The following is a 24122-nucleotide window of genomic DNA, read 5'->3' as shown; positions in this document are numbered from 1 at the left end:
ATACTATTTCAAACTTACATTTTAAAGAACAAAAATAATTTTCTGAATTTGCTTTAAAATTCACCTAGTTATGTAGGATGAGCACCAGCATTTCATACATTGATTTGTTTTCATATGACCAAGTGGTGAGATGAAAATTCCATTTAACTCAACTATGTTTCTTTGACCCTCTGAGAGGGCCCAGTGTTCATGAAAATGTGTTTCTGTTCCTCTTGAAACTTACAATTTTTTTTTTCTGAAAGGTCATCCTCTGGTATTACTCATAATTCTTATCTTACTAACACTTGTATTAACGGACCATAATTGTTACGGAGTTGCTGCTGTCAGAGGAGAAGCTTAACAGAGTAATGAGTAGTCAAGTAAAAGTAAAAGAAGCTGTAGTCTCAGCTGCCAACAAATTGTGACCTTGAAATGGGCAATGAATCATTTACTCTTTGTGGACCTCAGTGCCTTCATCTCTAAAGTATCAGGGTTTTACTTGGTGACCTCTAAGGACATTTTTATCCGCCAAATTATGGTTTTGTTCAAAATATGAAAAAAACTCTTATGAGGTACCAAAAATAATACTTGAGTTTTCTTTGTGTGTGTACTGAGATAGATATTTGAATTAAAAATAGTTTAAAATCAAGAGCTACTTTTGTAGGAATCAACTCTTCTCAGTTTAATATTCCTTTCTTCATATATAATAATTCAAAGCTTATATTTGTCCACTTCATAGCAGAACAACTAGATAAAAAAAAATGAGTCAGTTACCTGTTTCATTTTCATGATGACAAGTAATTACTTTTTATTTCTTTCCCTGAATTTGTCAATTAATTATAATCAAAACCAAGATTTTATAAAACAACCTAATTACTTAACAGTTTGGAAATTAGTTTTCCTTTTGTAACAGAAAATCTAGGAAAATAATGATGTATATTAAAACACATCATGTGACCAGTATTTGTTCCATAGTTATGTTATTAACTGATGAATGTGATCATGTGACTTCATTTACTTTATACATTTATTTAGTCATGCTTGATCCTCTGTCCTACAATTTCTTAGTATCTTTGGTTAATACATTCCTAAAATATTTGTTCTAATACACTAGTTTTAATAGTAGCTACTGCTGTTTAATTTATAAATGTAATGTATGATATTTTTATTTAATATTTTAAAAAATCATGGTTTGTAAAATTTTGCCTATTGTATCAAAGGCCACACAATAAATTTTGCATGTGCATTCTTAGATGTCAGCAGCAATTCATAATTTTGCCACATGATGTCCCCTACAATATTTTTCAGTGTGGCTTTAAAAGGAATTTCAATGTTGTATTGATTTTTCTCTCCTCTAAGGCTTACTTATTTTGGAGGGGTTTAGAATAGTGAAAATCTATGTAGAGGTTGCACTATCGTGCCTTTATTTCTGTTTCCTGTTTAATGTTTAGTAGACAGTAATTCCTTGTGCTATAGAATGAATGGACTAGTGAATGGAGACGGAAAATGTTTTGGAAAAATGGTTTTACTGTGATGAATTTATTCAAGTGATCACCTGTGCTTTTAACCGTTTTAAGATTATTCAATGTGAGTTGCTTCCAGGCCTTTTGGTTAAAATTAAATATAGTATCTACTTTTATTAGTTAATTTCAGATATATTATCTATCCTAGAGCAATTCGTCCTCTATCCTAGAAGGATGCATCCTCTATCTAAGATCTGATAGTGCGTTACCTCTAAGAGGAGTGCACGTCCCTCTGGAGATTCAAAACAAAAGCAAACAAAATAAAAAACCCCTAATTAGAATCTCTAAATTGCCAAAATGTTAATAATAACTTGGATTTTCTTGCCCTTAAATTTGTAATATTTGGTTAGAGATCTGTTAGTTACATGTGGGCCATTCCTTACAGCAAGTGACATTTGAGCTGTAAAAATGGCCTGTATATTGATTTTTATATATATATAATAATTAACACTTTAAGGAAATGATTTATTTGGCTAGCTGTATACCTTCCTGAATTGCTTTTAATAAATATAATCTTACATACCACCCTGATAATGATTTCTACTATAAATGTATTTATAACTTTATGTTAAAAAGCATATAGGAATGCAGTCATTAGAAAACATGTCTGTTGTAATTGTATTGCCTGATAATTTGGTGAGTATATTCTGAACTCCCTCATTTCTTACATGTTTAAACAGTATAGCTTGATTTTTATACACAGATTAATCAAGAATAAATGTGAATAAATAAACATTGTAAACTAGGATGTACAACTCCAGCTTCTTTTATACAGTAGTTATGTTGACCTTCACTTTTTCTTTGCATATTTGATTTCCTTTCATTATATTTTCTAAGGATGTTATTTCTAGAGATACTTCATGCTTTTTTTGTAATCCTGTTTCATAGGTGGATTGTTGTAAGACTGCAAGCCCATGAAATTAATTTTTTTCTTGTTACCTTTGTTTCAACATACATGTTCCAGTCTGCTTGTTTACTGGCCAGATTAGGGGGTAAACAGATTTACAGCAGTTGTGCCATATGTGTCTATGGCTTTTTTTTCTTCTGCTGCTATGTCAATTTTTGGTCCAAAGGTGACCAAATATGTAGTTATAGATTTGTGAAAGTACAATTTCCCCCCACTATCCAAGTTAGAGCGTTCCTGTGAAACCTTTTGTAGGCTGAAATGGCATAAAGCAAAGAAGCAGTTACCTTAGGACACATCTTGCTAACAGATGGACAAAATAAATCAAGTTAAAGCACAAATGCTCACAGACACAGTTCAAAGCTATGATGGCTGATGCTGAGGCACTGATGTAGTTCTGGGGGAAGGACCTTGGCCATGCCAGTCTGGATGTTCAGGCTGCATGCTGCCTTTATAACGAAATTGCTACAAAACAAACCCGGAATGCTATTTTTGCTTTTTGCCTTTTTTCATAGAAGGGAAAATCCTCTTTGGATTTCTTTTGGTTAGCAAAAACAGATACTATTGTATGGTGTAAAGTGAACTTTTGAAAAGTGGGGGATACCTGTATTGTATAATTTGGGGCACAGAATTTAAAAGGTTCCAAGTGAGCCATTATGATTCTTTGAAAAACAGGTTTAAAATTGTATTCTGCACTATAAAGTTATAATTTTTACCAAAAACAAAATAATTCAAACAGAGAAATGTTTACTCATTTAAGTATCTCACTTGTGTGTATTAGGTGTCTACATATATTTCTTTGAGAGATCACAAATCAAGTTTCCTTGAGGGATTCCTAGGTGTAAAATTTAGATATATCAAGTATAGGAATAATGAAGATATCAAATCATTGGAAAGTTAATTTCTTTTCTCTTAAGAACTAGAGGGAAAGAGGAGATACTGAGCAAAAATAGGATTACTTACCCTGTGAAAGCACTCTTTTGGCTTCTGAGGGGGATTTACAAATATGATGAGATAGCTGTGTTTGTTTTTCCTTCTTTATTTCTTAAGTCTATGATTTACTGACTTAAGATTTTTAAGTACTTGTATTGAAATGCATCTAGGATATCTGTGACTCTCTAGGATATCTGCTCTTTTTTACAATCATCTATTTCTCATTTATGCACCAGTGTCTTTTTTAAACCTCACTTTTCCTAATTTTTAAAAATGTTTGCACTTTTATTTATTTACTTGCTTATTTATTTTTATTTATTGTGGTTTATGCCACAAGCAGGGAATGGCATGTTACTGAACATGACTTGGGAAGAGGATGAACAGCCTTTTTCCATCAATCGTCTTAGGCTTTGGCAAGTAGATTGATGTCAGCCAGTCTTTGATTTAAATTGGTAAATAAGGCAAATTTCATTGCCTTGAGATCTTATCTGAATTTTTAGGCAGTAATGATTATTTTCAGTTATTTTAGTCTGGTGTTCTATTTTTAAAGTTTTTATATGAGAAGAAAAATTCCTGTAGTCAACTAGCAAATATTTATGTTTAGATATGAGGTATGAGTAAATTGAAACTAAATAATTCAAATGTCGTTGCCTCATTTATTTAATTATATTTATCCTGGGATGCCCTTTAAATATGTAGTTCATTAATTCAAGGAATTTACATACATTCTAAAGCCCTATTATAAAACCCAGGTTAGGAGAAAGATTGAAAGATGTTCAACTTCGCCTCAGCTCAGTTTCTTTTTGGGGAGAGATAGCATTGTCTCATATTGATGGGGCAGGCTGACCTAAGCAGAATATTAATCTTACCTTTGTGATGGGCTATCCACTGTAGTCCCTGCTTCACTCCCTGAAAGATACGTGGTGGCTTATTAAAAATAAGTGAAATACGAAAAGATTCATATCTTACATTGAAGGAATTGAGGCAATGGGAAATTATGAGTAGGAAAATAAAGCCAAGCAAAACTAAACAATATATTGTTTAGGGATGAAGGAATGTATGACAGAACTATAAAGGAAAGCAAGAGAATGGTTAACACTTAAAAATTAGGATCATGATTACTTTAAAGACTAAAAGGAGAAGTTGGCAAGGATATAAGAGAGACTTCTAAGGTATTGATAATCTTCTGTTTCTACACCTGAGTGGTGAGTGCATGTTTTTATTTTTAAAATTATGTTGACTGTACATCTATATTTTATACATTTCTCTGTTTGTATAACATACTTTTATAATAAAATAAATAAGGTGACACAGAATGAAAGTCAGCCAACCAACCAATAGTAAAAACCTGAATTATTTTGTCAAAACCAGAATAAGAGTCATTCTACTCTAGAGATTGTCAGATTAACATACATACCCTGGAAACAATATGGGTTTGAGTTGTGCTGGTCTACTTATATGTGGAGTTTTTTCAGTAGTAAATGCTACAGTACTACGAGATCCAAGGTTGGTTGAATCTGCAGATGCGGAGGGCTGACTATAAGTTATATGCGAATTTTCAACTGCTCAGAGGCTCAGCACCCAACCTCTGCATTGTTCAAGGGTCAACTGTAACTCAAGGCAAAATTGGAAAGTTATGTAGTATTCAGACCAAATAATTTTATTCTGCTCAACCTATATCTGGAATGTTTTGTTTGCTTTTGGGCACCAGCATTTAATTAAACATTGGCAACTAAGGAAGACTTAGAAAATCTGTAATAAGAAGTTGGGACGGTGAACAACTGAAGTATGTAGTTCTGTTTAGTCTGTAAATATTAATGCAGTATTTACAGGGGGAATATGATTGCTGTCTTCAACAGCTTGAAGAGCTGTCACATAGAAGAGAGACTTCAATATGAAGCTCCAGGGGTTGGAATTAAGTCTAATAGAGGAAAGTTTCAGGGAGGTAGATTATGATTGAATATAATGCAGAACCATGTAAGTGCTTAAACTACTAAAAGCTCTGTACAAAAGGAAAAAAAAAACTTTACTTTTTTAACATTTATTTTAAAATTTTAATTTTTTAATTTAAGTGTAGTTGACTTACAATATTATATTAGTTTCAGGTGTACAGCATAGTAATTTGATATTTTTATAGATTATACTCCATGCTAAACTGTTATAAAATGCTGTTATATTCCCTGTGCTATACATTACACTTTTTTAAACTTATTTGTTTTATACCTAGTAGTTTGTGCCTCTTAAACCTGTTTACATTGTTAAGTAAATGTATGGAGGCAAAGCAAGATTCTTTACTAGACTATTTTAACTCAGAATTATCTTCTTTAACACCACGTGGAGTGTATTAGCCTTGCTATTTTGATGCCTTCTGAAAAATTTGCCCTTTTTTCACACTTTGGTTTAAGAAAGTTTATTTTTAGAATCCTTATTCTTATCATATGAATAACCTTTTTGTTATTATTCAGTCCTGTAGGCTTAATTATTTGCATTTTCAGTTTATTAGCTGGCTGATGGTTAATCCTTGTTAATATATAATATATATGTTCATGCAACAAATATGTATTGAACACTGTGCTTTATATGAAGTCCTGAGGATCACTGTAGTGAATCAGACACAGTTGCTGCCTTCATAGAGTTTATATTGTATTGAAGGAGACAGTTATTCAGTTACAGTTCTGATAAACACTCTAAAGAAGTATGGGGTGTTATGAGAAAATATAATTGCATGACCTGACCTAATCTGAGATGAGAGGGTCAGGAAATAGTACATTGCATTTTAGAAAGAATTACAGCAAAAGGAACTTCAGTACTTTAAATTTAGTATAGCGTACAGGCCACATTGAATAAAAGAGCATGGCATTCAGAGCCAGATTTCCTGGATTCACATCCCAGCTTCATTACCTACTTGGAAAAGTTACTATAACCTGTCAGTACTTCAGTTTCCTCATCTGAATGTTAACAGTATTTATCTCATAGGGTAATTATATATATTAAATGAGTTAAAATTGTAAAGGGCCTACAGCAGTACCTTTTATATTAAAATATGCTATATAAGTATCGAAGAATAATACTTATTCAGAAAACAAATCCAAGACAACAGATTTTTCCAATTATTTATAATAATGAACTTTATTAGTAATAATAATAGTTAAGATTCTTTGAGCACTTACTGTATGTTAGGTACTGTGCTAAATGCCTTTACATGATACTACATTATTCTGTCAATTCTTTGAGGTACTATAGATATTATTTTAATGTCTTCACTTTGTTTTTTCTAACAAATGAAGAAACCAAGGCTTCAGTAGATTGAATAATTTGCCCAGGACCCCCCAGTTGGCTAAGAGGCTGTGCTCCTAACTGCTATTCTTTGTTAACTTCACATGATCCCAGTGAAAAACTGACCTTGTCTAATGTTAAACATTTGATAACAGACTGTGAACTTGTGGAATATTATTGGCAAGTTATTCTTCTAAAACTTAAAAGATAGTGTAATGGGCTTTTGTTTCATACTTTATCTCCTTTTCAGAGACAGTTTTAACTCCACTAGTCCAACAAGCCCATATACCAGACCACTCCATGTAGTGTGGACCTAGGACATCTGTCTGAATCCTGGAAGAATCATTCTGAGCTACAAAGATCTTGCGAACATATCTTATTTACCTTGTAGCTTTGAGATTTTTAAGTTTACTCTAGGATAAGCATTGCCAGCTGATACTATATGTGTCAAGGTGGCAGAAGATATGTGTTTTTTTCCTCCATCAGATGCTAGACAGAATTTCAAATAGGCAAAGTTTGTCTACGTCTATTTCATGGTCTCTTGTTGCTTGGTATTCTCATTTTGCTTTTTGATTATACTCCAAACGTCTCATTTTGTAATTCAGCAACATAATTTATCACTCCAGTTATGTCTGATTATTCTTGTTCATCATTATTTCCTTGCTCAGGAACCTACAGTGGCTTGCTATTGTAATGTAATAAAGTCCTCTGAACTCCTCATTCTCCTGTTCAGGATGCTCTATTGTTTGACCCCATCTTACCTAACCATAGATAATACCTCTTGCTTTGATTATCTGAACTTGCCATGCTCATTGGTGTTTCCAAGCTTTTCCTAGTGCTGCTTACTCTGCTTGGAATATTATTCTACTTTTATCTACTTTATCTGTTATACAAAGCTTTTCTTGGACATTGTAACTGAGAATGATTTGTTCTTTATAATATTACTCAACAGTTTAGTAATTTTTATATTACTGTTTATTTACTATTATAAAGTTTTAATCCATTAGGATTATAAGGCCAGGGGACTTTGTACATATATTTTTTAAATTGTTGTTATTATGTCCTTCATTTATTATAGGTCAGTACTATCTCTTCCTTTAATACTCAGCATGTGGTGCTTTTCAAATAATTGAAAGTGATCTACATTCTGTAAGATTAAGAGATAAAATTCTGAGGAAAGATAAAGTTTGGCTGTGCTTTGAGCAGAAAGAAGAAAGGATTAAAAAAGAAATATCTGAGATATAGAGTTGGTAGGTGCAGACACACAATCAAATTATGAATGGTGCTTAACAGGATGATATATATTTATATTTCACTGAAGTAGAAATGAACAGTAAATAATTTTTAAAAGGCTGATAAAGTGTTTCAAAATAGTGAAACCTTTGAAATATAGACTGAGTCGTGGGTTATTTTATATTGAATATGTAGATATGTATTGTGTGTGTGTATGTATATATATATGAATGAAATTTGGAGATTGGAAGAACAGGAGGGTATGGTTGTAGTAGTTGCTTTTAAACTATCTGAGAAAAACTTCATGTTTTTATCTCTGTCAACAAAATGTAGTATAGAAATAAAGGATTGTCTTACGTACAATATTATTATTATTTTAATGAACATTATGATAGCTTCCTAAGTTCATTATGTAGTCTACAGTTCTATTTAGTGCCATTTGTTAGGACTTCGCAAGTGGAAAATAATTGGCAATAGCTTATTGTGTATTATTTCTAAACTTAGTTTATATTAGCATTGCATTTCTTCATTCTTCTACACAGGTATAGACCTAGGCGATGGAGTTGTTTCAGTTTAGTTTCCTAAAGGCAGGAAAAGCCCTGAAAATTCAGGATGCTAATATAGCAGTCTTATTTGGAATATACTGGAATCCTGTGCTTTTAGTCATTTTCTATTTTCAGAAGAAGAAATAGCAGTATGACACATCCAAGAGTCTGAAAAACAGCTTTTCATCTTCATACCATTTACTATAAAATGTATATGGGAATCTTCTTCAAACTGAAACCAGTAAAATCTTCAAAGATACAGAATATACTTGTAACATTTAGTTTTAAGTGACTTTTAAAACTTTTCATCACATCTTTACAGAACAAGTCATAGTTCTACAGTGTCATGTCTTCATGAGTATAATGAAAATTAGAATCCTAATTAGTGGAAATTATACGTAGTTTATCTTTCTTTTGGCTCTTATTCCTACATAGCAGAAGAGTAAAATAACATATCCAATATTTCAGTTTTCAGAAAACAAGATCCTGTCTCTGACCTTTGAAGTTTAATGTATCCTATTCTTATTCTTGACTTTCAATATACCTTTTCTTTTCCTGGTCTCTTTCTGTGTCTTGATTACTGAATAATCTCATTCTAAATAACTTATCGGAATATATCGGTCTTCTTTTAATGGAAAAACACTAATAAATTGCAAATTAAACTGGACTAAAGCAGCAGTAGTAACCTTGTGTTTGATATTAAATTGAGATTCTGCTGTTAGGTTTTCACCATCTCTTCTGTATATTTATTAACAGAAATGTAATTGTCCTATATCAGTAATTGAAATCCCAGCATTTTTTCCTGTTGAACTTGATTTCATTCAACTTAAAGATTAACAGAAAACTAATTCTTAAAACTCCAGGCCCAGGTGGTAGTCTGTGAAGGCATTTTGGAAGGAAGACTTGTTCCATATTTAATAGTAATTCCATTTAGCATCTCTACTGAAAATCACCATTATAGTTTTTTAAAGTTACTTTGAATCATTTTTCTTTTATATGTTATTCTGTATTGATAGTAACTTTATTAAGTGGTTTAATTTTTTATAATTATAAATGATCAACTTCTCGTGTATGTTCTAATTCCTCTTTTTTATAACTTATTACATTACATACAAACAGAAAAGTGCACAATTCATAACTGAAAGCTTTGTGAATTGCCACAGAGGGACCACATCAATGTAACCACTAGGTGAAGACATAAAATATCAAGACCCTAGAAGCCTCCTTTGTACCCCCACTCAGATATTACTCTCTCTGTTCCCAAGGAAACCAGTCTTCTGACTACTACTGTTTTTGAAATTTGTACAAAATTTTGTAAGCTTTTGTCTGGCTTATTTTGACATTATGTTTATGAGATTGGCCCATGTTGTTGCATGTAGCAGTACTGTTCATTCACTTTCATCAATGTAAGGATTCTATCGAAATTATAGAATTTATTTGCTATTTCTGTTGTTAGAAATTTGAGTACTTTCAGTTTGGGCTGTTTGAGATAATGATGCTGTGGAGATTCTTGTACATGGTGTTTTTGCATGTATTTCTGTTGAATACATAGGAGTGAAAGTGGTAGGACATAGTTTTAAAACTTGAGTAGATAATGCCAAACAGTTTTCTAAAGTGATTATACCAATTTACACTTTATTAGCAGCACATGGGTTTCAGTTGTTCCATACATATCCCTGCCAATACCTTGGGTATTATCAGTCTTTTAATATTGAATATTCTGGTTAGTATATATTGCTGTCTCATTGAGATTATAACTTCTATATCACTATTCAGTAATGTTAGTGAGCATCTTTTAATAGGGTTATAGGGCATTAAGATATCCTCTTGATGAAGTGTCTCTTGATTTAAGTCTCTTGTCCCTTTATTGTATTGGGTCATCTGGTTTTTTCTTTATTACTTAAGATACAAGCCCTTTGTTGGAGATATACTTTAACAGATACCTTCTTCCACTTGTGGCTTACCTTGTACTCTCTTCATGATACTCTGAAAAAAACAGAAGTTCTTAATTTTAGTGTGGTTCAATTTATCAGTCTTTAAAGTTAGTGCTGTTTGTACCCTGCTTAAGAAATCTTTGCTTACCTTGAAGTGATAAAATAGTCTCCTGTATTATCTTCTGGAAACTTTTTTTTATCTTTCAAATTTAGTGAGGTTGTGAAGTATGTGTTGTATGTATGTGTGTGTACACACATACACATACCTATATACACATACATATGTATAAGTCTTACTATACATTCTGTATTCTCTTCCATTGATCAATTTTATTATAGTGTGTTAATTATGAAAATCTTAATATTTGGTAGAGAACATCTTCCCAACTTTTTTCTCCATAATTATCTTGACTCATCACAGCCCTTATATTTCCACCTGAATTTTAGAATCAGGTTGTAAATTTTTACCAAAAAAATCCTACTGGGAATTTGATTGGAATTGAATTGAACCTGTGGCTCAATTTGTGAAGAAATGACATTTTTTATAGTATTGGGCCTTCTGATCCATGAAAATTATAGATCTATCCATTTATTTAAACTTTCTTTAATTTCTCTAAACATTCAGTAGCTTGTAAATATTTGTGTAAATACCTCCTATATTTTTTATTAGATTTATTCCTAGGTATTTAATGTTTTGCAATGCCATCGTAAAAGGTGCCTTTTCTATTTCTGATTGTTCCTGTTTATATAAATACAATTTATTTTTTAATGTATTGAATAAAACATTTGAGTATAATGGTTTGTTTTGGCTCTACATTATTTAAAATTTTTCTACATACACAGTCATGTCAATTGCAAATAATGAGAATTTTTGTCTTCCTTCTTTCCTTATACTTTTCTTTTTTCTCTTGCCTTATTGCACTGGCTAGAACCACTCGTCCAGTCTTGAATACAAATAATGATAGAAGGCATCCTTGTATACTTTCAGTATTTCTCCATTGAGGTATGATGTTTGCTGTGGTTTTTATTATAGAAGCCCTTTATCACAGTAAGAATAGTCCCTTCGAGTCCCTTCCTAGTTTGTTAAGAGGTTTTATCACAAATGGGTGATGAATTTTTTCTTTATCTATTTAGATAATTATATCATTTTGTCTATTATTCTTTTAATGTGGTGAGTTGCATTGATTGATGTTTGAATGTGACATCAGTCTTGCATTTCTGAAATAAACCCAGTTTGGTCATGGTACATTATCCTTTTTATGTATTGATGAATTTGATTTTTGATACTTTCTTTAGGATTTTGTATCTATGTTCATTCATAAGGTTGTCCCATACTTTTCCTCATAAAAACATTAGGAAGTTTTTTCTCTTTTACCATTCTATGGGAGAGTTTGTTTAAGATTGGTGTTGTATATTTTTTGGATATGTGGAATATCATTTAAGAAGCCATCTTAGTTTAGAGTTTTCAGCCTTTCTTTTATTACATTGTATGCATTTCCAGGCTACAAATTGACTTCTTAAGTATGGTTATAGCTGCATCACATACGTTTTGATGTACTTTATTTTTATCATCATCTGTTTGAAAATATTTTGATTTCTTTTCACGAGTATAAATTTCTAAAATATGAAGATTTTTATAGTTATATTGTTTTTATTTTACTATGATTGGAAAGTATATTATGTATCATTTCAGTCCTTTGCTTTTTGTTTTTTAATGACTAATTAAAGTAAATATTTCATGCCTGCTTAAAAAGAATCTGTTTCCAGTTTTTAATTGCTGTGTATTAGTTTGCTAGGGTTGCTGTGACAAAGTACCACAATCTGGATGGCTTCAGCAACAGAAATTTATTCTCCCACAGTTCTGGAGGCTAGAAATCAGAAATCAAGGTGTTGTTGGGGCCATGTTCCCTCTGAAGCTGGTAGGGGAGAATTTCCTTGCCACTTTTAGCTTCCAGTGTTTGCCAGTAGTCCTTTAGTTCATTGGCTTATAGATGCATTACTCCAATCTCTGCCTGTGTTGGATATGGTTATCTTCTCCCTGTGTGTCCCTGTGTCTTTACATGGCATTCTCCTCTCTGTGTTTCTCTATTCCTATAAGGATATCAATCATAGTAGATTAAGGGTCCACCCTACTCCAGTATGACCTCATCTTAACTAATTTCATTTGCAGTTACCCTGTTTCCAAATAAGGTCACATTCTGAGGTACTAGGGGTTAGGACTTCAATATATCTTTTTTGGGCACACAGTTCAACTCGTAATATAAATTAGGCCAAGTTTATTAATTATATGTAAATTTCTTTACTTTCATGTTTTTTTGGCCTGCTCATTCTATTACTATGAGAGGGTCATGAAAATCACCTACTATGACTACAAATTTATCTTTTCCTCCTTTTGATTCTGTCAGGTTTTGCTTTTTATATTTTGAGGTTGTGTATTAGGTGCATAGAAATCTAGAATTGTTATATTTTTCTGGTGAAGTGTACCTTTTAGTATTATACTGTGTCATTCTGTCTCTATCATGCATTCCTGCCTTAAAGAATACTTTTTCTGATATTAACATAGACTTACAAGCTTTCTTTTGATTAGGGTTGCATGTGTATTTTTTTCTATATTTTAACTTTTACTTTCCCTGTATCTTAGTCTTAAGATGAGCCCAATATATGGTTAGGTTTTGTTGTTGTTGCTGAAGTTTGTTTTTGTTGAAAGTCTGTGTTTTGAGTTTGCTCAGCTTGAACTGAATATACTTATTGAAAAGCTTAGAATTAAGTCCGTTGTCTTGCCATTTGCTTTCTATTCCTTGTTCGGTGTCCCTATTCTATTTCCCTTTCCTCCTTTCTTGCCTTCTTTTGATGGATTATTTATTTGCCCTTTTCTCTCTTCTTCTTTTAGCTGTATTAGTCATAGAGTCTTTATTATCCTTTTAGTTATTACCCTGTAAACTCCAACATGTATTCTTAACTCACTGAAATCTAATATTAATTAGTGCTTTTATTCCATTCCAGACAATGCAAGGACTTTAGTACACTCTTAACTTTTTAAATTTTCTCTTCCAGTTTTGTGTAGTGTCTTGATATTTCTGTATGTTTTTAACTTATATGTTTTAACTCCCTACATACCTAATTTTAATAGTTTTTAGTTAATATAGATTAGTATTCATTTACCATTTATATATCATTTCCTTTGCTCTTTATTTCCTCCTATGCGTCAACTATGCTTATTTCTTTATCCTGCTCAAAGAACATTCATTTGTGTTTTCTTTGGTATGAATATACCTATGACAGGTTACCTCAGTTTTGTTTGCCTGAATATGTCTTTAATTCACCTGCCTTTTGAAAGGGTATTTTTACTAGATCAACAGTTACTTTCCTTTAATTCTTTGAGGTTATTAATTCCACTCACTGTCTTCTGGCTTCTGTTGTTTCTGTTGAGAAGCCAGCTATAATTTGCTTATTACTCCTTTATTGTAAACCTCCCCACCCCCCAGCTACTTTTAATATTTTCTCTTGTGATTTTCACAAGTGTTACTGTGATAGACTTACTTGTAGCCTTCTTAGTTTTTATCTTAATTGGGACTTTCACCACTTCTAAAATCTGGATTAGTGTTTTTCACTTGTTTTAGAAAGTTCTAAGTGATTCTGTTTTCATATATTGCTTTTGTCCCATTTTGTCTATCCTTTCTATATGGTACTCTAGTTATACATTTCTTAGACTGTTTTACTGTATCCTGTTTATCTACTATGTGCTTTCTGTTCTTTCCCATTCTTTTGTGTGTTTAGTTTGCATATTTTCTTCAGACCTGTCTTTTGGCTCATGAATTCTTTTTTTCATCTGTGTCTAACATGATAAAACCATTATTTGAATTTATTTCTCAGTTCTAAAATTTCATTTGACTTTTTTTTATGATTTACACTTTCCCTCCAAAATTTTCAGGTTTGTTTTTTATTTCCTTGAGTATATTAGTCATAATTATTTTAATATCTAGTTCTGAAAACTTTACATTTCCTGTAGATCTGTTACTGTTGACTTTTGTTTCTTGTGCTTTTAGGTCACATTGTTTTATCTCTTTGATTGGTTCTTTTCGATTGAATTCCAGATATTGTATATGAAAAAAATGTGGAGATAATTTGAAAGCGAACATGCTGTTAACTTTATTCAGAGAGGATTTATTTTTGCTTCCGAAAGGTGACCAAAGGACTGGCAATCCCAGATTGTCTTAATCCAGGCAGGGATTGAGAAGATTTGAATTTAGTCATCATTAAAGTTGGTCTACTTCTGGTTCAGTTTTATTCACAGTTCTAGACTTGCCTCATCAGTAGCTCCTCAGTTCCAGTTTTTGTCCTCTTATCCTCAGAAATTTGTCTGTCTCTTGCCATCTTCCCTTGCCTTTCAGATTCTTTAGAATTGGCCAATCCTCCTAGGCAAAACACACCTCCAGAAGACGTGCACACCTCTTTGGGTTTCTTGTCTAAGATCACAGTCCCACAATTCTTCAGTCTTGGCCATTCTCAGTGCTTTCATGTGGGTAGTTTTGCTTTTAATAATTGTCTAGGTGTTATAGTTCTCACTGGGGGGGGGGTTGATTAAATTACCTATTTCATTATGTAAAACTCAGAAAATACTGTGACTGTTTTTTTCTGCTGAGTTATCTTCAAGATGGGTATTTAAAAATCTGTAGTTTTATGTGGATCATCAAACATTTTTCATTTGTTCATACTCTAATGCAGTTTCTTAGCATAGCTTTGGATATACATTCCTATGAAGAGAGATCCACCAAAATGGATGGATGTCCAGAGTTGTACTATATATGGCTAAACTAGGCTTCTAAAGTTTAGCTGTTAATAAGCCAGATATTTTTTATGGTTTGTATTATTTTGGCCATTTATTTCTTTTTAAGATGGAAAGAAAGGATATTGATATTTTTCAAATTCACTTAGATTCTTTGGCTATCTGCTTATCAAAAATTGGGCAATCTCAGTTGTTTTTAAAATCCTTTTCTTATTTTATTGGTAGAGTAGTACTTGGAAAAACCAACTAATAAGGACTTAATTTGTATAGAAAGATATGTTTTTTCTGTGAATGTATTAACTCATAATTTTCATTCCAAAATCAAAATACTGTTCTCTTTGTTCATCTTTGCAGAACTTCAGAAATAACTATCACTTTTTTCTTTTCCTCAATTTATTTTCATATTTACTGATCAAATAGTTTTTACCTAAAGTTATCAAGGATTCCATGCACTTCCAAGATAAGGGGTAACATCAATCTAAAGACTCAATTCTTTTCTGTCTTCACTGCTTACAGACAGGGAACACAGTCTCTTCAGCCTGGACTTATGTAGAAGAATTTGGAGAAAATAAACAGGTAAGAAAAAGTCTCTTAGGAATATTAAGTGATATATTTAGTTTCCAGAAAGCCAGTTATAAATTAATTCTTCTTATGGTTTTAAGAAGAAATATTTAAAATTGTTCAATGAAACCTTGTGAAAATTTTTAATTATTATGACTTTGTTAATTATAGATACATTAAGCAAAGTTTTAAAGAGTTAAACTGACTTCTATATTTCAGGTCTTCTGAAAACTTTTAACATGCTAGTGTGTACATTGTGAACCACCAGGATGGCAAACAGTATTAAGGTGGATGTAGTTGGAATGAGTGTATTATAAAGTAGATTACCCAGAATTTCTCAAACTTATTTGAAAATGGAACTCTTGTTTTTTCAAGCTTACTAAACCAAAATTATTATTGATACAATTAGAATAAAAGTTATGTTTATTAGGATTCACTGTTTAGTTTTTCCAACATGGTACTGAGAAGGATAAGTTTTAGTCGGAAGCTAAAGGTAGTTTATAGTTTGAGTAAAGATTATTACTATCCAAACTCCTTTTTACATGTAGAGGCAAAAAGAATGTTGCAGTTTCCTGGGTAGTAATCCATGTGTTATTGAGTAGGTTACAATCCTAGTTTGCTATAGCTTGGATCATAATTTTCCCTCTCATAGGCTGCTCTTTTATTCCTCTGTTTCCAAAATGGTATAGAAACTAGCATTAAAGGGAATTTGACATAATTCAATCTCTTAATACAAAGGTAGCAAACTGGAAGCGCTTGATATGATTTGTTTAGTCTCTTCAGTTTTTTGAAAGGAAAGCAACTGGGTTTCATTTCACTACAAATAGCTGGACAGCATTTGTTTTATATTTGGTCCTTTTTGAGTTCTTCTTTTGTTTGTTACATCTTGGCCTCTGAAGGCATTTGAGTTTGTAATTGCTGTGTTTAGTGTATTTTAAGAATTTTTCTGATTTGTTTTTAATGTTTTCCCATTATATAGTATCCCTATTAAAAGTTCTTCCCAAACTGATTTGCCAAGTTGTTGAGTGAAATAACTGTTTCTATGGTCAAGTTTGGGAAGAACCATGTACTATATACTCCCCATGGAAATCATAATGCATGTTAGCATCCTGAATAATTGTAGTAGCAATTTGTTTAGCTGTTAAACCCATCTTTCCTAAGGTTTTCCCAATGTTTTTTGGCCTAAGGGATTCTTGTTTTGACAAGGTACTTGAATTGTGTGGGTTGTAGTTTGAGAAACATTTAAACTAACTTAGAGAAACACTTGGGATTTCTTTATAACTTTTTTGAGGTATAATTGAAATACAATAAAATGCACATATTTAAAGTGTACACTTTCGTCAGTTTTGCTTTATGTATAAGTCTGTGAAATGACCATAATCAAGAAAATAAACATTTCTATCACCTCTACTATAATCCATTCCTCCTACTCTCTTTCCTAGGCAACCACTGAACTGATTGCTGTCACTATAGTGACATTAGTTTGCATTTTCTAGGATTTCAAACCCTTGTTTTTGAAGTTTAAATTATAACCTTTAGAGATAATTTAGAATGAAATGGCTGTAATTTCTTAAAAATAAAAGTACTGATATCTGACAAAGTATATGTTTATGATTGTTATACAATATTGAAGTTTCAGAGTAAGAATTTAAAATCCAAATTACTGTTTCAAAATTATATGGGAAAATACGTTGTAAATTTAAAAAATAATTTAGTTGAAAATAGAAATAGATGATTTTCTCCCAAAATTGAATCTGAAAAATATAATCATCTAGTAAAATCAGAGAACTAATTAACTAGAACCTTATAAGGAAACAGTTATAGACAATAATTTTCTTATCCAGCCACCTGTTACTAAGATTATCATACTCAAACCCTCCTATAAGTCATCTTAAAACAGAAATAGTGGCCTGAGTTACCCTGTGGGCCTAGTCTTAGAAAAAATGTTGGTCATTGCCCGTCTACTTTTTGCCCTTTGCTGTCAGTCATCTGATAGGAAAAATTAAGTAGACAATAAAAATACTTTTTAAAAATTGAATTGAAGTAGGGAAAGTAAATGAAGTAAAAATGCCAGTAAATTTGATAATACTAGTGTATTCCAGCCAAAAGTATCACTTAAAAATTAATGATTTTTAAATATTTCATAGGTTATAAGTTGCTTAATAATTACCAATTCTGAAAATTCTTTCCTCTGCCTTATAGTTAGCTCTTGGTCTTCTGTACTAGGAGAAAGTACAAAATAATAAATGATAAATGTTAATAATATTCGAATACAGATGATTTTTGTAAATCTCTGTGTTTGAACCCAGCTGTATTTTATATTCGGGGTATGTATAATAAATACTGTTACCAAAAACTTGTTTTGCAGATGAAATTCAGTGGTTCAGTAAAAGAAAGTTATTGAGTTATTATAGTTATGACTCTTGGAATGATAGAAATTGAAATAATAAAATGGTAAAATGATTTTTTTTTCAAAAATTTTAATAAAGATCTCATAGAAATCTAAAGAAATACTTAAAATATGTATTAAGGTGGGAAATGTATTTCATAGGTCAAAATATCAGGTGCTTCACCCTTATACATTGCTGTTGGGAGTGTTAAAATGGTACAGCTGCCTTGGAAAACATTTGGCAATACCTCAGAAAGTTAAACATAGAGTTTACCGTATGACCCAGCAATTCCATTCCTAGTTATTTACTCAAGAGAATTGAAGACATACGTCCACACAAAATCTTCCTAACCTGGATGTACAATGACTAATGAATGGATAAACAAAATGCAGTATCTCCATACAGTGGTTATAAAAAGGAATGAAGTTCTGATACATACTACATGGATGAACCTTGAAAACATTATGCTAAGAAGCCAGTTTAAAAAGACCACATAAATTATATGATTCCATTTATATGAAAAATCCAGAATAGGCAAATCTATAGAAACAGAAAAGTTAGTGGTTGCTGGGTCTGGTGGAGAGGGAATGGGGGGCGACTGCTAGTAAGTACAGAGTTTCTGTTAAGGGTGATGAAAATATTCTGGATAGTGGAGTTTGGTTGCACAACTTTGTGAATATACTAAAAACCACTGAATTGTACACTTTAAAAAGGTGCATCAAAAAGAGAGGGGATGAGTGTGAAGGTAGAACTCAGAGCTAACAAGGAAAAGAAAAAAAACAATTATGAAGAATTTACTTTCTAATGGAAAGTTAGTTTAAAGAATATATGGTCAGAAACAAACTAAAAGAAAAAGATTAGTATGAGAAGACACTTTCAACTGAACTCACTTTAAAGTCTCTATTAAGGGTTTCCCCCCTTCATATGAAACAAAAGCAGCTAGAGAATCTGTGATGTTCGGTCAAGAGGTGTAAGAGAATTAGAAACAAAAAAGGGACACACAAGAAGAGAGTAAATCAGTATATATCTATTGCTTAGTTTTCACTGAGGAACATATTGATGGTATTCGTCTCTTGTGCTGGACAGAGAAAGGTAGGAGACCAAATTATAATCGCTGCAGAGGCGGGACTGGCAAGCAGGTGATGAATGTGCTGCCGGCTCTGCTCTTGCGCCCATGTCAGATGTGGCGCTACAGTTACTACTCACTTTCTTGCTCATTCCAGACACAGCTTCAGAATCCTTTGGAATCCAGGGTCCTTTTAGCGATTACTGCTTGATTAGAATTGGCACTTAAGGTTAAGCCTATTTACTAGTCTTAATATAGGTCAAAGTTATTCTGTAAAAATGTATCCATTCAACATTTAAATATGAAATTTTAGAGGATTTGATCAAAATGTTATCTCTAATAATTATATTAAAGCGTTAAAAGGGCCTTTTCTTCAAATGAAGTGTTACATAAAAGTTTAGCATATAAAGCAAGGGAATGCAGAGCTGTGTGGGTTTAAGTGGGAAGTGTGGGCGTGGGCAGGCTCAAGCAGAAGCCAGGTAACTTAGACCACCCTCTATTTCTCTCCCCATACACACAACAGCCTTTTGAAACGCTTTCTCTCAACCCAGTTTTGAGAAGATTGCCAGAGTAAAAAAGCTTGATCAAGTGGAAATAATACTTTCCTAGGAACTGGGAAACCTCATTTTTAATTTGTTTTTTTCTCCATTTAACTGTGGGAATATGGAACAGTCACTTAATCAACCATCTTTTGTCTGTAATATTCTTCAGTGAAAGAGGTGGTTTGAATTAGAGACTTGTGAGGACTCAACCTATTGCTATTTAACATTTTGATTTAGAGAATCTAATTAGTCAAAAACTTTATTGATATCAATGGTAAAAAGACAAAACCAATAAGAATGATCAAAAGGCTTGAACAGATACTTTACTAAAGAAGATGTTCAAATGGTCACTAAACACGTTATTAGTCATAAGGGAAATCCAAAGTAAAGCCAAAATGAGATACCATTCATATCACTGGAATAGCGATGATTAAAAACACTGGCAATAACAAATGTTGGTGAGGGTTTGGAGCAACTGGAGCTCTCATATTTTATTGACGTGAGTGTAAAAATGGTCACAATGCACTGTTCGGCAGTATCTATCTCTAACCTACCACCCAGCAATTCTACTCTTAGTTATTTACCCCAAAGAAATGAAAATTTGTATCCACAAAAGGACTTGTATAAGAATGTGCATAACAGCTTTATCCATAATAGTCAAAATTTAGAAACAACCCAAATCTTTATCAACAGGTGAGTGTGAGTGGATAAAGAAATTGTGGTATATTCATTCAATGGAATACTACTGAACAATAAAAAGGAACAAGCTACTGATACATACAGTATGAATGAATCTTAGAAATTATGTTGAGAGAAGACATAAAAAAATACTTTAAGAATACATTTTAGGGCTTCCCTGGTGGCGCAGTGGTTGAGAGTCCACCTGCCAATGCAGGGGACACGGGTTCGTGCTCCAGTCCGGGAAGATCCCACATGCTGCGGAGCGGCTGGGCCCGTGAGCCATGGCTGTTGAGCCTGCGGAGCCTGTGCTCCGCAGTGGGAGAGGCCACAACAGTGAGAGGCCCACATACTGCAAAAAAAAAAAAAAAAAAAAAAAAAAAAAATACATTTTATATGAAGTCCAAGAACAGTCAAAACTAAGCTATAGTGATAGAAATCAGAAAGTGGTTGCCTCCAGCAGAAGGGCTCTTGACTGTAATGGATAATGGGAACTTCTAGATTGATGGACATGTTTTATATCTTGCTTTGGGTGTTGGTTATATAGATTTATACAGTTATCAGAACTCATTGAAATGAACACATAGGATGTATGCATTTTATTGTATGTAAATTGTGCCTCAATTTAAAAAAGTGTTAATTAAGACAGTTGAATAATTCTCAGTGTAAAACTTAAATTCTGAAATTGGCTCTGTATCTTCCCTTAAGAAGAGGGGGGAAGGGGAGTAATATCCCAGTCTGAGGCAGAAACAGTGGGATTGAAGAGCTAAGGATGTTCATTGGGAAGAAAAAGCAGGGGTGGGCAAGTAAGTATATGTTAGGAATTTTAATTCATTTGTTAATTTGTTAATCAGTGATGTTTTCTGATTTTTATTGTCTGTGATATATAAGTTGTATGTTAGGGGAAAACATGGTTCATCTAGGTTTATCTCACAGTTATTGTCTCAAGTTTGACATGTATTATATTTTCTAATCACCCAGATGTTTTCCCGAATATATTTAGATTCTTAAATTGTAAAAAAATTATTTTTGAAATTCTTATAAACATCTGAAGCTTTTCGTTTCCTAATCTTTGTAGTATTAGGGGGAAATTTTTTTTCTTGATTTATCCTCTGTGAATAAAGTCATCAAAGTGAACTTTTAATTTTATACTTTAATTTAGTCTCCTTAAAAATGTGAGAATAAAACAGTCTGTTAGGGTATTTGTAAATTGAAGGTTTACATCAGGGAAATATCAGAAATACAAATTTTCAGACCTGATAAGCACTCTGCTAGTAGCCAGTTGTCTGTCTATCTTCTTTGTGAAATCTTCTCCTGAAGACCTCTTTTTTATCCACATTTCATGAGTAGGCTGCATTAGATCTTGAATGGATATAAACCCAAAGTGAAAGTGATTTCTCTGAAAACTACATTTCCCCACATACAGAAGTGTAAATATTTAAAGATCTGTTCTTCTAAATCATGTTGTCTGTATCACATTGTTAAAATTTGAAAGAGCTAGTTATATATACATGCTTAATAAGGAATTTATTGTATTTGTGTGATAACGTTTAGAAGGAGAGAATCAGAACTTTTTTTTTTAGCAATTATTTGAATTATCAGGAACACTAAGGTTTTTGTTCATACTCAATGCTATAACACTTCAGGCAAAGTGGATCCTTTAAGAGAAGAAAAAAAGTTCTCTAATACCTAGAGTTATCCTACTTTTGGATATTAGAAAAGCAAATGGTGTCAAAGTCATTCCTTATCCAGTTTCAAAATACTGAAAATATTTTGAACTGTATGCCTTGAATGTATTTATGTCTTCTTGGAACAAACTGCTTTTATTGATCTTATGGTACCATTAGTAAAAATAAAAAGGTTATAAAATTATTCTAATTAGAGTTTTACAGTGCTAGAAATTAAACCTATATTTAACTGATTATTTTTTCCATTTTTTTTCTTAACTAGGTCCTTTCTGATGTTGCTTGAGCTTATTCTCCTGCAGTTGATCTCATTCCTGTTGGCTTAATATTAAGTCCCATGAGAATACTAAGTTAACATTCATTTTTAGGCCTCATTTCTAGCACCAGGAAAATATAGAAAAAACTTTACCTGTGCATAAGATGACCTAATTTCTTCTATTCCTAGAAACACCATACCTTTTATAAATAATCACTTCATAGTCATTTTCACACCCTTGGCTTACTCTAAACCAAAGAACGTAGTTGAGTTTTTGGAAAGTACAGGATTTACAAATTTGGTCTTTAGTACTCACACACATCTGTAAACATTATAACTAATGAAGCAGGAAATTATTCATACATAAGATGAATGTTTATTGTGGAATAGTAGTATTTCAAATGTTGGTTTCTAAAGAAATAATTTGGTTTAATTTTGGGATTTTTCTGTACTGTAAGTTGATAATGGTTTCTTGAAGTTTATTTTATAAAGATGATTCATTTTACTGTTTTATGGTACCAGTAGGATTCTAATGTTAAATTGGTTTGTGGGGTTGTATAAATGTTTACATTAGTATTTAAATAATGAAATATTAGACAGTTTTTGCAGTCCAGGGGTAAATGTGTCTGCTGGTTTGGTACCTAATACAGTTTCAGAAAAGAAGCAAATATGAATTCACTGTTTTATATCTTCTTGGATGATCCCTTAGTGTCAGTACCAAATTTAAAAGGAGTTTCCTTGTGGATAGAGCAAGAGAAATCAGAGGTTCTCTTTTTCGGTGATCATAAAGACACAAAACAATTAATAGATATCCAAGAATGCATTCTAGTAAGATCTCTGAAGCATTGTGTCAGTGAAAGTTTACGTAATACTGACTGATGAAACTATCAGGATTTGCAATGCAGTGAATGCTGAAACAGTCTTTACCAGCAATATAAGATTATCAGGATTTTGAATGTTAGAACATTATGTTAAACTGTGATTATAGTTTTAATGCTTTGTCTCTTTGAATTAAATTTGTAACCATAAAGATGTGAAGCATAATTGTTATGTATTTATTTACAGACTACAATTTCCATCGCAGCTCAATAAATAGTCTTTCCCCTGTTAGTGCTACCCTCTCTTCTGGGCCTCCCAGCCTGCTTCCTTACACTTCAAGGCCTTATTCTTATCCAAGCTATCCCTTGTCACCAACAGTATCACTTGCTGATGGCAGCCATGTTGGACAGCGGCTATATATCTCCAATCAGGCCTCATTCTTCTGAAGAAAATATTATAAATAGGAGTATGAAAGTTTCCTTGTAAAACATGCAAATTAAAATAGTTTTATTTTAGAATCGGGTTTGTACATTTAGTTTTAAAATGATAATTATATATTTATTTCAACATAGTAAATATCAGTCACAATTCAGAATAACCTACCATTGTAAAACTTTAAAAAATGCTAAGTTTAAAAAGTTACTTAGTGATTTCTCTTGATAAAGTTATAACAAACTGCTGTTCTTTTTAAACTTTTGGGATTTTAAATAACTTCTGATTCCTGAGTGGTCAGTAGAACCCAGAAATTTACATTAAATTTTTTCATTATAACTTTGCTAAATAGAGTTTCGCAAGTATTAAAGCACTTGCAGACAATGGTTACACTAGATTTGATTACCAAGGATCACTATCTGTTTTAGTGATTAGAACAATTATATAAACAGAAGCATCTAACTATTATGTAGAAAGAAATGAAGGGCAAAAAGATTAAGATGCAGATTTTATGCAGTACTAAAGAAAAAGCAATCTACCATTGTGGTCCTTGCAAATAACTATAAATATTTTAGTTAAT

The 24122-nt window shown here is 32.1% G+C and overlaps 1 protein-coding gene across 2 annotated transcripts in view; it reads left to right on the top strand.

Moving 5' to 3' along the window:
• Positions 1-23556, top strand: part of RBM46 (RNA binding motif protein 46) — a gene marked incomplete at both ends in the record, with an annotated part of 31447 nt that extends 7891 nt beyond the window's left edge. Inside the window, one exon of one of the 2 annotated variants that reach the window (XM_079699182.1) lies at positions 23357-23556. In XM_079699182.1, coding sequence (XP_079555308.1) covers positions 23357-23556 — 200 coding nt within the window. Of the gene's footprint in view, positions 1-15629; positions 15686-23356 lie in introns of those variants that run through there. The other variant, XM_079699183.1, reaches the window with a different exon arrangement.
• Positions 23557-24122: the final 566 nt, after the last annotated feature.

This window comes from Hyperoodon ampullatus, assembly GCF_949752795.1.
Source record: "Hyperoodon ampullatus genome assembly, chromosome: 1".
NCBI classification, from domain to species: Eukaryota; Metazoa; Chordata; class Mammalia; order Artiodactyla; family Ziphiidae; genus Hyperoodon; species Hyperoodon ampullatus.
Note: the sequence above shows the minus strand (reverse complement) of the source record. Positions and strands in the feature narration are given on the sequence as shown.